The 15,163-nt window shown below is 35.9% G+C and overlaps 1 protein-coding gene across 1 annotated transcript in view; it reads left to right on the top strand.

The window, feature by feature from the left end:
- The window catches only part of KIF27 (kinesin family member 27), an 84,238-nt gene that overhangs the window by 33,188 nt on the left and 35,887 nt on the right, over positions 1-15,163 (top strand). Inside the window, exons 7-10 of the mRNA XM_045840979.1 lie at positions 8,762-8,931; positions 9,398-9,501; positions 10,917-11,072; positions 14,280-14,485. Coding sequence (XP_045696935.1) covers positions 8,762-8,931; positions 9,398-9,501; positions 10,917-11,072; positions 14,280-14,485 — 636 coding nt within the window. The remainder of the gene's footprint in view (positions 1-8,761; positions 8,932-9,397; positions 9,502-10,916; positions 11,073-14,279; positions 14,486-15,163) is intronic.

Raw genomic sequence — 15,163 nt, 5'->3', positions numbered from 1 at the left:
CAAATTGAGATGAGGATGGAGGTTATTTCTTTTGATTTATTTGGTTTGTCTTATTATTTTCTTTTTAAAAAGACTTTATTTATTTATTTTTAGAAAAAGGGGAAGTGATGGGGAAAGAGGAGAGAAACAACATTGTGTGAAAGAAACATTGATCGGTTGCCTCTTGTACACGCACTGACTGGGGACTGAACCTGCAACCCAGGCGTGTGCCCTGACTGGGAATTGAACTGGCGACCTTTCACTTTGCGGATGACATCCAAACAACTGAGCCACACTGGTCAGGGCAGTTTTTCCCAAAATGACATTTATGTATTACTCAGTCTTGCCAACCTGACATGTCAAGACTGTATAAAGAGCAGTATAGACTTTTAATTTGTATTTATTTATGAGTATATGTGTTGCAGTAATATATGCACATGTTTCTCTTGAAAAATCATCAAGTAATCTCTACTATGGAAAAGACTGATTAGCAAATTCATGAATTTGGGTTTTTATTTATTGATTTTATGAAGAGAAATGGTTTGTTTGTGGTCTGTGTGATTGATAGTTACAGTCAAAGGGATACGAAATATGTGAAATGCCACAGACTTTGCAGTTAGACAGGCTTGGATGTGAACAGCAGCTCTCTTGTGTAGGCCCATGTATGACTGAACCTGTCCGAGTCTCAGGTTCCTTACCTGTCAGAAAGGGGGAGGGGTCTGTGGAGAATTTACATGAGATACTGACTCTGAAAGCGCCTGGCACATTGTGCCCTCAATATATGTCTTTGGGGTACTTGTACTATGTCTCAGGCTCAGTAGCTCAGAGTAAGTAAGACAGATGTTACCCTTACATGTATGGTTTTCAATTTTGAATGGTTGAATTTTAAAATTTAAACCATTGTTATTAATTTCAGTTTTACTTTGTAGAGCCATCGACATTATCCTTATGGTTAAATATATGGTAACTTTTCATAAAACATTTAGGAAAAAAGATAAATTCTTCACATGATTCACATAATTCCTTCAACTTAATACCTATATATCATCTTCTATATTTAATTTTTTTACTATTGGCTAGGTATGTGAAAGTATTTCCTGTTTCTTTCCATTCTTTTTAAGAATATATATTTTTTGATTACAAGAATTACACACACTTATTCTCTTTCTGTTTTTTACTCCTAGACATTCACACACACACACACACAGACTCTTTGGGGAGATAAAGCTCTATGGGCTCTTGAGAAAGGTAGGCCCTTCTGTTATCTCTAGTTGTTTAATTAGAACTGAAGCAGACATCTAGAATTGTTTCAAATTAGTAAATTTTTAGCATTGTTTTGTTTTTAAGAATTTCCTTATACCCCAAAAGAACCATTTAGCCGCTTTATAAAGGAAAAAGGAAGAAGGTGCAAAGGTCATATGAGTAGCAGTTTTGAGAGCTCTCCTAATGTGTGTCCAGAAATCCTGGCCACGTCTTTTGTCTGGCCTGGTTATTGCGGCAGACATGAAAAGGCAGGCTTGCATGTGGAAGACATGTAGATGGTAAGCCTTGGTCAAGTCCTGTTTACTGTTACATTGTTTTAAACATGAGGGGAGTGTCTCATGTTGGATACCAAAGCTAGCTAAATTAAGCCAAAGAGGACATATGAAATACCATTTTATTTTCTCCTGGATTTCTGTGTCCTTGGCAGAAGTCTAGTTAGTATTTTCTAGCCCTAATTATTTTCTTTCAGAGTTAAGTTCTAATATTTTCTTGAAGTAAAAATAGTCTGGTAAGAGAAATACTTTAACTTAAAATAGTTTCAAAAGAAAAAGGAAAAAATTAGCTTAAATGATTTTTAAATTGATTACAGAAAAAGTTTGATTTTAATTTTTATGCACTTTTATACATATTGAAGGGAAAGACTGAAAAGATTTTACTTATTTTAAAAGTGTGTTATATTTATACATATACTTTAATTACTAGCTTTTCTCAATATATTATAAACCTTTGATAGTCATGAAATATTCTTCTATAATGTATTGTGATTTTTAATGTCTGAATAATATTTATTCTAAAAGCATACCATTGTGTGCTTTTTCCTGTTGTACATTTGTTTTCAACTATTTCTTAATCTGAAAAGTTAAACACCAAAATGGGATGATAGGACACGTCTACTCATGCAAATATCCTAAAGAAATTGCCCCTCACAGTCAAGTAGTATACAGGTAAATAAAAGTACTAATATTATGTACCAAGTTAATATGGAAAAAAAAAGAAAACTCATTTGTCTCAATAGATGCCCAAAACTTATCTGATGAAATGCAAACTTGAATCTTGATTTAAACTTAAAATATAATAGAGGTTCCTAACTCTCTTAACATTGAAATATGATATAATTATCCCTTTTGAGTTTGTTCTGGTATATGGTGTAAGTTGGTGGTCTAGTTTCATTTATTTGCATGTACAGTCCAGTTCTCCCAACACCATTTATTTATTATTTTTAAAAAAGGTTTTATTTATTTATTTTTGGAGAGAGAGGAAAGGAAGAGAGGGAGAGAAGCATCAATGTGTGGTTACCTCTCACACGCCCCCTTCTGTGGACCCATCCCGCAACCCAGGCATGTGCCCTGACTGGGAATCAAACCAGCAATTCATTGGTTTGCAGGCTGGCATCCAATCCACTAAGCCACACCAGCCAGGGCCCAACACCATTTGGCTATCTTTATTCCATTGAATGCTCATGTCCCCTTTGTTGAATATTAATTGACCATAGATACTTGGGTTTATTTTTGGGTTCTCTATTGTGTTCCATTGATCTATGTGTTTGTTCTTATGCCAGTACTAGATTATTTTGATTACAGTGGCCTTGTAGTATAGGGCATTGTGATCCTTCCTACTTTGTTCTTCTTTCTTCAGATTGTTGAGGCTACTTGGGGTCTTTTTTGGTTCCATATAAGTTTTTGAAATATTTGTTCTAGATCTGTGAAATATGCCATTGGTATTTCAATACGAATTGTGTTGACTCTGTAGATTACTTTGGGTAGTATGGACATTTTAATGATGTTATATCTTCCGATCCATGAATGCTGTGAATGCTTCCATTTATTTGTATCTTCCTTGATTTCTTTCTTCAGTGTTCTGTAGTTTTCTGAGTATGTCTTTTACTTCCTTGGTTAAGTTTATTCCTAGGTGCTTTATTTTTCTTATTGCTATAGTAAATGGGATTTTTTACCCTAGTTTTTCTTCCTGATATTTCATTGTTGGTATACAAAAATGCCTTCAATTTTTGCATAGTGATTTTGTATCCTGCTGTTTTGCCAAATTCACTTACTCTAGGTTGAGTAGTTTTTTGGTGGAGACAACAGGGTTTCTGTGTACACTATTATGTTGTCTGTGAATAACAACAGTTTTACTTCCTCCTTTCCAGTTTGGATGCCTTTTCTTCCTTTCTTTCTTTCTTTTTTTTTTTTTTTGTCTGATCACTGTGTCTAGAACTTCCAGTACTATGTTGAATAAGAGTTGTGAAAGTGGACACCCTTGTTTTGTTCCTGATCTTAAGGGGAAAGCTTTTAGTTTTTGCCCATTGAGTATAATGTTGGCTATAGGATTCTTGTATATAACTTTTATTATGTTGAGGTATGCTCCCTCTATTCCCACTTTGCTGATTGTTTTTATCATAAATAAGTGCCAGATTTAAGCAAATGCTTTTTCAGCATCTATTGATGTGATCATGTGATTTTTGTCTTTCCTTTTGTTTATGTGATATACTACATTTATTGATTTGAAAATTTTGTATCATCTTTGCATTCCTGGGATGAAGCATATACCAGAATAAACTCAAAATGCATAAAAGACTTAAATGTAAGTTGTGATACCATAAAACTCCTAAAGGAAAACATAGTCAGGAAATTTTCAGATATCCCATGTACCAATATTTTTGCTGATATAACTCCAAGGGCAAGAGAAATAAAGGACAAAATAAACAAATAGGACTAAAAAGCTTCTGTACCTAAAGACATCATCATCAAAATGAAAAGGGAACTGACTGTATGGGAGAACATATTTGCCAATGACACACTGGACAAGGGTTTGATCTCCAAAATATATGAAAAACTCATATGACTCAAGATCAGGAAGACAAACAATCCAATTTAAAAAATGGGCAAAGGATCTGAATGGACACTTCTCCAAGGAAGACATACAGATGGCCCAGAGACATAAGAAAAAATGCTCAGCATCACTAACCATCAGAGCAATACAAATTAAAAGTGCAGTGAGATATCACCTCACACTGGTCAGAATGGCCAACATAACCAAATCAACAAACAATAATGCTGGCAAGGTTGTGGGAAAAGGGGAACCCTAATGGACTTTTGGTGGGAATGCAGGCTGGTGTAGCCACTGTGGAAAACACTATGAAATTTCCTCAAAAAACTAAAATTGGACCTGTTTTTTGACCCAGTGATTCTGCTGCTGGGAATATACTCTAAGTATCCCAAGTCACCATTTCAAAAGAACTTATGTACCCCTATGTTCATAGTGGTGCTATTTATAATGGCCCAATTCTGGAAACAGCTTTAGTGCCCACTAGTAAATGTGTGAATCAAAAAATTATGGCACATTTACACAATGGAATACAACGTAGCAGAAAGAAAGAAGGAGCTCCTACCTTTTACGACAGCATGGATGGAATTGGAGAATGTTACGCTAAGTGAAACATAAGTCACTCGGTGAAAGACTTATACCATATGATCTTACCTATAAGCGGAATCTAGTGAACAATAAACTAACAAACAAAATAGAACCACAGAAATGGAAACATGGAACAGATTGACAGTGACCAGAGAGGAGGAGGAGGGGGATAATGGTAGAAGGAAGGGGAAGGGACTAGACAAATGACCCACAAACATGGACAACAACAGTGTGGGAATTGACTGTGGGAGCAGGGGGTGTGGTGGGATGTGTGGTGAAGGGTAAAGGGGGAAAAATGGGGACAACTGTAATAGAATGACAATAAAAATGATTAAGAATAATAAGAATTAATAAAACAAATATATAATTAAAGCAAAAAACTAATGCTATACATACTAAGGCACTTTGGAAATAAAACAATTACAAAGGTGTTGTTATTACTTAGGTTTAGTATAACACCATAGATCTTGATGAAAATCTATCATATTTTATTGATTGTATTGATTTATTGATTTTGTTGATTGTATTGATTTATTGATCAATTGATTTATTGATTACCTATATTTTTCACATTTTATCATCTTTGATGGCAGGATTTTTTTTAATTGACGGCATGTCATAGTTTGATAGCTATTTTCCTTTTTGGTAGTATAAAAATAATGGTGTGTCTTGCAGTTGATGGCATTTTAGATTTGATGAAATATGATATCATGAAAAGGGAAAAAAAGCAGTAGGTACACAGTATCACTTTCAATACTTGACTGAAATATTCTTAAGGGATATATTTTAAAAGCCTTCTGGGATCTCCAGATTCACAAAAGGGGAATATTTGTAAAATCTTTTTCTTCCCCAAATAAATTACATCTAAAAAATTTTATTTACTGATTGATAGAGAGAGATTGACAGGGAAAGAGAGAGAAAAAAAACATTGATCTCTTTTTCCATTTATTTATGCATTTATTGGTTGCTTCCTGTATGTACCCTGACCAGAGATTGAACCTGCAGCCTTGGCATATCAGGACAAGGTTCTAACAAACTGAGCTGCCCAGCCAGGGCTAGAATGAATTACATTTTTTTTTTTGAGTCACAAAATTTCTGTGCATAACCCCACACTATAGATTAACTGCCTTTTCAGTCTTCACTAAGATTTAATCTCTCATGTAAAGGCTATTTTTTCTCATAAATTTTTTTAAAAAAATTACTTCATTGCTCATAGTAAGGAGTGAACACGGCAGAACATGGAGATGTGTCTACTGAGCTTTGACCAGTTTCTTTTCTAGCTAAGCGACTCATTCCATCAGAACACACCCACTGCACAGTAGCAAATGACACATTAACTCTTATGTACCTTTGCAGAAGTCCCAATTGAAACTACAAAACTAAATATATGGAAGCCACAATCTGGCGAATGAGTTAAGCAAAGTTGCAGCACATCAGATGAAACAAAATCAAATGCTTCAACGATGAGAGGAGATTCTCTTATTGTATGGGGATTTAGAATGTTATGTTCCGGTCTGGGTACAGCGCTTTAAGTCACATTAGATTATTTTCAAGCTGCTGAAGGACGTTGGGGGAAATCTGAAGTACCTCTAGGTTTAGTCTGATTCAGAAGGGATGTGATGATTTTTCAAATACAGTGGTGGACAAAAGTAGGTTTATGGTTGTAATACAAATAATAACACAAGAATAAATTCTGTCTTTCACATACTCATGACTGTAAACCTATATTTGAAGGTTTATTATTATTGTTAGACTTTGTCTCTAGAACTGGGACCAGTGAGAAGTGCTAAAGGAATAAATAGAGGGGTTTATTAGTGGGAACTGTCAAAGGTGATATGAGAGGCCTATGAGGGCATCCCCAGCAAATGTGTTCCAGCAGAGGTTAAATGGTAATTTGCAGTATTACAGAGGAGAGTCAAATGTGGGATGGATAGTTGAACTCAATGACAGTAGTTTTCTCTAGCCTTGTTGCTATGTAAATCTAGGGAAAAAAATGGTTAGAGTAAAACAAATTGGCTTCTAATTGGATACACTTCAGTTATCTTCCCTTCCTTGGAGGCTTCTCACGTGATCGTGCCTGTCTTCGATCCTTCCCCCCTTGGGCAATCTTACCTGTCACTGGCTAACTGACAAAGCATTGGGGGCCAGGCAGGGTGAAGTAAAAGGAGCAGAAGTGGCGCTCCTGCCAGGGAGATAAGCTTTTGTCTCCTTGCTGGCTTACGGTCCAAGGTCATTCCCTCAGTCTTAGTCTTGGCAGGGGTTACAGCTTCTGATACCAGGCAGGGCGGTTCCCAACACTTATATATGATTACCACTATTGGGAGTATGGTTGAAAATGCTAAAATATCCCTATTAGAGAGCTGTGGAATGCAGAAGCAACTGAGGGAAGTAAGACCCAGTGCCTAGGTAGGAGGGGGCTGGATTGTAGGCTTTACGAGCCTGGAAAGGTCAAAGAACCATTGGGTTGCATGGAATGACTATTAAAGAATTAATCTGCACCTGGCTGGTGTGGCTCAGTGGATTGAGTGCCAGCCTGTGAACCACAGGGTTTCTGGTTTGATTCCCATTCAGGGCACATGCCTGGGTTGCAGGCCAGGTTCCCAATAGGGAGTGTGTGAGAGGCAACCACACATTGATGTTTCTCTCTCTCTCTTTCTCTCTCCCTTCCCCTCTGTCTAGAAAGAAATAAAGTAAAATTTTTAAACAAAAACAACAACATAAAAATTAATTTGCTAAATGTTAATAATCATTTAAACTCATTGTGGCAGTTTATTTGGTGTTCATTATTAAGCTGGGTCACTTATTTTCTTTGTAAAAAGTTTTAAAAGCAAATTATAATCTCGGAGAACAAATTTGACTCGGAACAAAAAATTTTTTTTGCTCCTGAAATAATTCCCACCTCCCCGATAAAGAGAAACCTTGGTGCCTATCAGCCGTGGATCAAGTGGCCCAGCTGTTAGATAAGTGCTTCTTGAGTTGGTTCTTCTGTAAGTAATTCCCTCCCCCACCCAAAGCTCCAGAATTGGGAGGCTACCCAGAACAATTGGTGCCCTATCCACCATGGTGCTGATGTGACAGATGGTCTTATTAGGTGACCAAGAGTAGAGGCACAAAAATCAGACATCAAGGTATCAGGTAGGTTTTTCTGAGGGGGAGTACGTGAGGGACCTATGTGAACTGAATCTTGAGCACCTTGTAATATACACATTTCACTGTATGTTACAATTTTAGTAGCTTAGAATAATATATTAATGAGTTGAGTGTCTCCTCTTAAGATTTTATTATTTACCTTTTTTGAGAAATCACCCTAAGATTTGATTACACAGAGGTGGTGAAAAGAAATATTTGGTAACAGAAACTAGAATAAGAGTATAAAGCAATTTATAATTCATTGTTATTGTTTTTCATGCTAATTTTTTGAGAACTTAAGGTGTGTTGGCAATAGAAGCATCTTATAATATATTTAGAAAGTTCCCACACTAACATCTAATTATCCTATGATACATACTAAGTATGTCACTGGTAGTATTAATCAGTTGTGCCTAACCATCACATGTAAAGTGTGAGTAAATACATTTGGATTTCCAAATTGAGCATATTTTGCCTTAGCAGAGGGAGTGGCAACAGCTTTGGATTTCTTTATTCAATGAATTTGGATTGGAGGGGAATGTACACCCTGAGCAGCAACACCATGATGCTCCTAGTGGTCAGAAGTGAGAAGACGGGTGGGCTGTGAAACAGTTGCCTCCTCCTGCACTGTGTATGGGCTCTGCAGCCCTGAGGGAGTGCCTGTGCTGTTTAAGGGCTGTGATGTTTTCACTCAGCCTCTCTTTGGTTTCATTTTTGAATATTGTACTGCAGTTGAAGGTAGAAGAGGTTTTTAGAAGAGAAATAACTCTAGATTCTGAAAGAAGTATATGTCTTTGAGGCACAAGAGTATTGTCAAGTGAATTTTGACACTTTTGAGGGGGTCATGCATATTATCAGTGATTGTGTATTTTGAGAGTACTTATTTAATAACCCCTTAAAATGTGTTGAGTAATAAGATAAAAATAGACATTTAAAAATCACTTTTTTGTTGTTGTTGGGTGGCAAAATCACTTGGAAGGTCTACACAAGCCCTTCTGTGTGCTCTCTGGATCGAGTAGTTGCTGGATTTCGAACACGAAGTCAGATGCTCCTGGGCCACATAGAAGAGCAAGATGAAGTCCTCCACTGCCAATTTTCTGATAACAGTGATGATGAAGAGTCAGAAGGCCAAGAGAAATCTGAAATTAGGTATGTTAAATATAGACTGAATTAATAAACGTACACTTTTATGCTGCAGTAAATATACAAATGGAAAGTTTTTTCATTAAAGTGTATCTTTTCCATTTAAATAATAGTAGGTAATTTTTGCTAAATGTACTGTCAACTAATGTACTGTGAAACCAGTGTTTGAACATGAGTTATCAGACTCACAATTGAAAAATAATTTTGCTTTTAGAGTTTTTATAGTCATTATATTTTAGTTTTCAGAGAGAATGTCTTTGGATTTCCTGATTCAGCTGCCACAGTGGCAACAAACAAGCAATAATGAATTTCCTGCTGGGCCCAAAGTGGGTGGGAATATTAGTAAAATTCTGTTTATGTAATTAATAATTCTCTTAACATTATTGGCACTTTGGGGGGAAGCTGATTAGGGGGCAGATTAGCAAACACTAACAGACAAGTTGTTACCTTTGACCCTGATCTTTTTTTTTAGACGTAGAAGTCGCTCATGGATTCAAAAGCCAGGCTCTGTTTGTTCTCTTGTTGAATTGAATGATATGCATGATCAAACACAAAAGTCAAGTTTGGGGAATGAAGGTACACAGACTTACTTAAGTAATTTACATGTAATGTTTATAAGACATTTTTTTTTTCAGTCAGTAAGTTAAGAAGCATCTAGGGATTCTCAGAGATGGGAACCTGATAGGATTGTTTTCCTGGTTGGTAGAACTTCCTTTATGTTCTCTGTTCTACTTCTGATTTATTATTATTTTTTACTCCTCAGTAAGAAATTTTTCCCACCAATCAATTCTGGCTAGAGTTATAGGCCCAATCTCTTAGAATGGGGAGTTTATACTCAAACCTAAGTTGGTATGCATTGTACTCTTGACTACTTTAAAATACATCTTATATAATTTACTAGGTGTCTCCTTTCCTGTTTCACTGGCACACATGCCTATCATTAGTGCTGTACCCTTGGCATTGGAGCCAAATTAGTCCATGGGTGCTCATAATATTCAAATACACATTATTTGATGCATAACAGCATAAAATGTTTATTTTCTAAAAACTGTAGTAGGATATTTTTAACTCATTTATCGTGGCCCGTGAGTGGTAAAAGCACAAAAAGTATGAGTATAGAAAATATAAATAAAATGGTAAATAAGATCTACACCATGAAAACAGAGAGCCTTTTTAAAGAACCCATGCTTGTAATATTTAACAAAAAATTACCTATATGTCACAAATAAAACCGAAGTAACATTTTAAATGTGTAAGTGATATAGGTAAGTGCTATCCAAGTTGCCATTCTTGACTATTACTGGTTTATAAGCAGGAAAGAAGCTTATGTCAGAATGTAAATCAGTGTACTACCTCTTTCACTGAGGAAGTCTCTCTATGAAAGAAAAAGATCAGCTAAACTAAATGACGACATAGTTGATTTACCGTCTGGTGTAAGATAATAGCAAACAGGGCTGGCCCACACTCTAGTAGTCTGGTGTAGACTACATTTTTTTATTACAACAAGACTAGAAGTTAATAGGAAAAAATTCAAACCTCTACCCACCTGGAGATTTTACAACTTTCTTAAATAATTCAAGTTAAAAACTCAAATTGCAGAATATCTAAGGGCAATGAAAACTTGTATCAGAACCTATGGGATATGACTAAAGCATGTATGTAGTATGGGTGTGATTATAGCCTTGGACTTGAAGGAAAAAATGACAGTATTTACTTCAGTTCCCCTAAATGTGACCAGAGAGGAGTTTTTCATTGGAGTTGGGGAAAAGAAATGCTAGTGTCTCTTAGGAAAGGAAAGGAAGACTCTTTCCGTAAGCTGGAAAACTGCAGTCCCAATTTCCATGTATTTTCCCTTCCCTGTCTCTGTTTGTCTCTTCCTCTGTTACCTCTAGACTGTTTCTGTGTTCACTGTTCTTTTTTAGCTTTACTTCTGTGGAATATTTCATAAGCACGTAGTTTTATTTCTCAGTTTTGTTTCTTTTATTTTAAAGATTCAAAGATTGAATGTCTTCGAGAGAGTCAAGAATTGAATTTGCAAAAATTAAGGACTTCAGAACTCATACTTACTGAAGCCAAACAAAAAATGAGAGAACTTACAATTAACATCAATATGAAGGAAGATCTGATTAAAGAATTAATGAAAACAGGTAATAGTATCCAATGAAGGTGTGTTCTAGAGCTAGTATGTGGAGGTTAGTTATTAAAAGAACTTTGTTACATTGAGATTCATCTATGAATTATTCTAAACAGTGTGAATTCTGTGTTCTGTTGAAACTCTGTGGCACTTACTGTTTTTTGCTTGCTTTATTTATTTATTTATTTATTTATTTATTTTTAGAGAGATGAGGAGAGAGGGAAAAAGAAAGGGAGAAACATCAACCAATTGCCTCTCACATGCTCCCAGCTGGGGACCTGGCCTACAACCCAGGCACGTGCCCTGACCAGGAATCAAACCAGTGACCTTTTAGTTTGCAGGCCAGCACTCAATCCACTGAGCCACCCCAGCCAGGGTTGTTTTTTGCCACTTTTAAAGAAATGTTATACTAGGTATCTGGGAATATATCTGAGATGTTTTTCTAACTCATTTTAATAATTACTTAAATTATTAATCTTTATTTTCTTGGATAGTTAATGTTAACAGTAATGTTAAACTTTATATTTTAAGTGAAGTTGATTTTTAGTTCTCTGAAGATACAAGGATTTATTCTTGAGAGCTGTTCTCCTGAGTGAGCTAAGCTTCTAGCTCTTAGCCTCAGATTTGTGCGAGGTTGTTGTACGCACCACATCCTCTCCTCATCCTCAGCTACCGTAGGCTTGCCCTAAAAAGTCCATCTCAAGCCTTTTGCCTTCCTCCCCAAATACACTCAGTGTATGAGCCTTGACTACTCTGCAATTCAGTTAAGAATTGAAGGAGTAAGAGACACTAGCATTTCTTTTCCCTAACTCCAATGAAAAATAACTTTCTGTACTTGAGCAACAGTAAAACAAAAGAAATAATAGAAATAACTTTCTGGTCACATTTAGGGGACTTGAAGGAAATACTCATTTTTCCTTCAAGTTCAAGGCTATAATCACACCCAAACTACATGAATTTTGGTTGGTCCCAACTCCTCTGCCAGCGAGGGGAAACCTGTCTTCTCACTTCCCCCTCTTTCAAATTTGCTTTCTAGCTGTTGGTCCTTCTTTCTTCACCGCCTCTCCCAAGCTGCTGTCCCAAAATGTTTTCCTTCCTTGTTCCTAGTGACGTATGTGCTGTGCATCATCCCAACTTCAGTATCTCAGTGTTTCATTAAATTTGACCATGCTCCTTCTTCATAGGCAGGATCATTGCCAATGAATGTGATCATCCCTAAGCACTCTCCTAGGAGTATCCAGGAACTGATTTAGGGATTTAAATAGCTTCTCTATCCCTAAGATTTCAGGCTACTGCCTGTGGAAGTTGAGGACATTTACCCTTCTGGAATAAATGATTTTCTTTTAGATAGTTATCTTACTGTGGGCTATCTTACTAAACAAGCACACTTTTTTTTTAGCCTGGATACCCATTCTGGTTGCCTTAGGGTACCTGAATGGACACAGAGAAGATCCTGTTCTTACTCATTAGAGCCAAGGGACCCTTAGTTCTAGCAAACTAAGATGGTGACTAGCAAAAGGGTCAGTGTGTGCTGACTTTTCAGAGGTGCCTTAATAAAGATTTTTCCTTAGAATAAATTTCCTTAGAATAAATAAATTCTTTTTCCAAAGAATTGCAACTACTTCAGCCAATAATAAGTGATTATTGTACTGTGTTTTATAAATTCTAATAACACATTTTTCACATTTTAATATCTCTGTAATCAGAATATACCTTACAATCAGTGGCATATTAGCATCTTATCATGCCATTGGTTAATTGGCACTGTACTTTAGTTCATAAAATATTGGTGCAAACACTTTATGGTGTCTTAGATTTATTAAAATGTAGTAGTCATATATGTTTTTAAAGTTAGTCAAATAATCATAGAGTGTAGAGTCAGAAGACAATTCATAGTACATTTAGTTTAATAACTTTTTAATTTAAAAATTAAGAGATTTTTAGTGTAACAGTATGACAAACTGTCACTGGTGATTATTCATCTCATGACCTCCAGACTCTTAGTTCCCACTGCCACGGGTTTGCTAGTCTAGTTCAGGGACAGCCGACTGTTCAGAACCAATCAAAACCAAGTTTTTAGGTTCAGTAGCTGGATTAGAATGAAAAGAAATATAGAAACATCTCATTCTATTTTTCCCTGTGTTCTAAATATTTGTAGGAAAAGCATTTAAAAAGAATTCATCTTTGCTCTGACTGGTGTGGCACAGTTGGTTGGGCATCATTCCGCAAAGTGAAAGGTTGCAGGTTCAATTCCCGGTCAGGGCACATGCCTGGGTTGTGGGTTTGGCCCCCTGTCAGGGTATGTGTGAGAGGCAACTGGTTGATGTTTCTCTCTCACACTGATGTTTCTCTCCTTCTCTTTCTCCCTCCTTTCTCTCTCTAAAAATAAATAAGATATTTTAAAAAATAATTCATCTTTAACATGCTCAATGGAATGAAAAAGGAAGGGGCCAGCTCTAGATTAAAAGATTAAGAGACATAATAGTCAGATGTATCATGGATCTTGTTTGGGTCTTAATGAAAATAAGCCAGTTGTAAAAGACATTTTGAAACAATCGGGGAAGTCTGAATAGGGCATTGGTAGGTATTAATATTGTTAGGTGTAATAATGATTCTTTGTTTGGGTCCATATTTTGTATAGATGCTCATTGAAGTATGATTAGGTGAGATATGACATCTGGGGTTGTTTTACAATTTTTAAGCAATTAAGTGAAAGAAAAACATAGATGAAGTAACTATAGCGAAGTCTTGATAACTCTTTATTCTGGGTGATGAGCACCTGTTAATATCATTTCTCTACTTTTAGTATGTTGAAAATTTTTCATAGTAGTAGTAAAAAAAAAAGAATTCAGAGAAACAGATTATGGGTAGCAGGAAGTTGAAGTGAAATAAGTAAAAGGCCAAAGAGTAACCCCAGATACCCTTCTTAACTAGAGTTTGATGCCAGCAGAGCTAAACTACATATTCAGAAGACTAGAAGTGTCACACTAAACACAAAAAATCCATTGTGAAGAATGACTGGCACCAGATGGAAACAATAATTAAGGAACTAATTATTAGGAGGCCAGGTGGCAAGTTGTGTTTGAATTTTTAATGTGATGCCTTAAATATTTACAATGCTCAGCTAGATTTGTAGGAGTAGACCATTTTTATGTTTTTGATGTTTTGGTTTTTAAAAATACAATTTGTAATTGTTACTACTGTTATTACTATGGTGAAGGTAATGATGCCAAGTCTGTAAGCAAACAATATTCTCTGAAAGTAACAAAACTTGCGCATGAAGCAGAACAGGCGAAAGTGGAATTAATTGAGACAGAAAAGAAGCTACAGGAACTGGAAAACAAAGATCTTTCTGATGTTGCTTTGAAAGTAAAATTACAGAGGGAGTTCCGTAAAAAGATGGATGCTGCAAAGCTGAAAGTCCAGGTAATTTTAAAATGTCATTGAGAAAACCTACTTAAAGCTTTCTATTTTTGAGGATTTTTGTATGTAGTTAGGAAAGAAGTAAGATTCTGTTTTTACCAGCAAGATAAATTGGAATGCAGCTTTTCTTTTCCCGAGTGCTGGTAGGTTTACATAATTTTGATCGGGGTAATATATTTCTGCATTCAGGAGGTGTATTGTCTTGACCTGGCTGTTGTGGCTCAGTGGGTTGAGCACTGGCCTACAAATCGAAAGGTCACCTGTTCAGTTCCCAGTCAGGGCACATGCCTGGGTTGTGGGATCTGCAAGAGGCAACCCAGTGTTTCCTTCACACACTGATGTTTCTCTTTCTTTCTCTCTCTCCCTTCCCTTTTCTCTAAAAAACAAAATCTTTAAGAAAGAAGTATAATACCTTAATCTTTTTATCAAAAAACATAAGGTAAGAAATAAAGATAACCACAGAAATAATGTTCTTTTCTAAAGGACAAAAGATTGGTGATTAAATAATGGTATAAAACATCTGCATGGCACTTCGTAGACACTCAGCAAATAACTGTTTCAGTTTTCTCAACCCATAACTGATTGAAGAAAGGTTAATAATTCCTAGTACTATAGCTTATTAATTTCCTATTGCTGTATTTAGATATATCCTCAGAAATAGCTGCAGTTAAAAATTCTATC

This window comes from Phyllostomus hastatus, unplaced genomic scaffold (genome assembly GCF_019186645.2).
Source record: "Phyllostomus hastatus isolate PE091 unplaced genomic scaffold, TTU_PhHast_1.1 phas_contig_34, whole genome shotgun sequence".
Lineage (NCBI taxonomy): Eukaryota > Metazoa > Chordata > Mammalia > Chiroptera > Phyllostomidae > Phyllostomus > Phyllostomus hastatus.
This window is presented reverse-complemented; position numbering and strand designations above follow the sequence as displayed.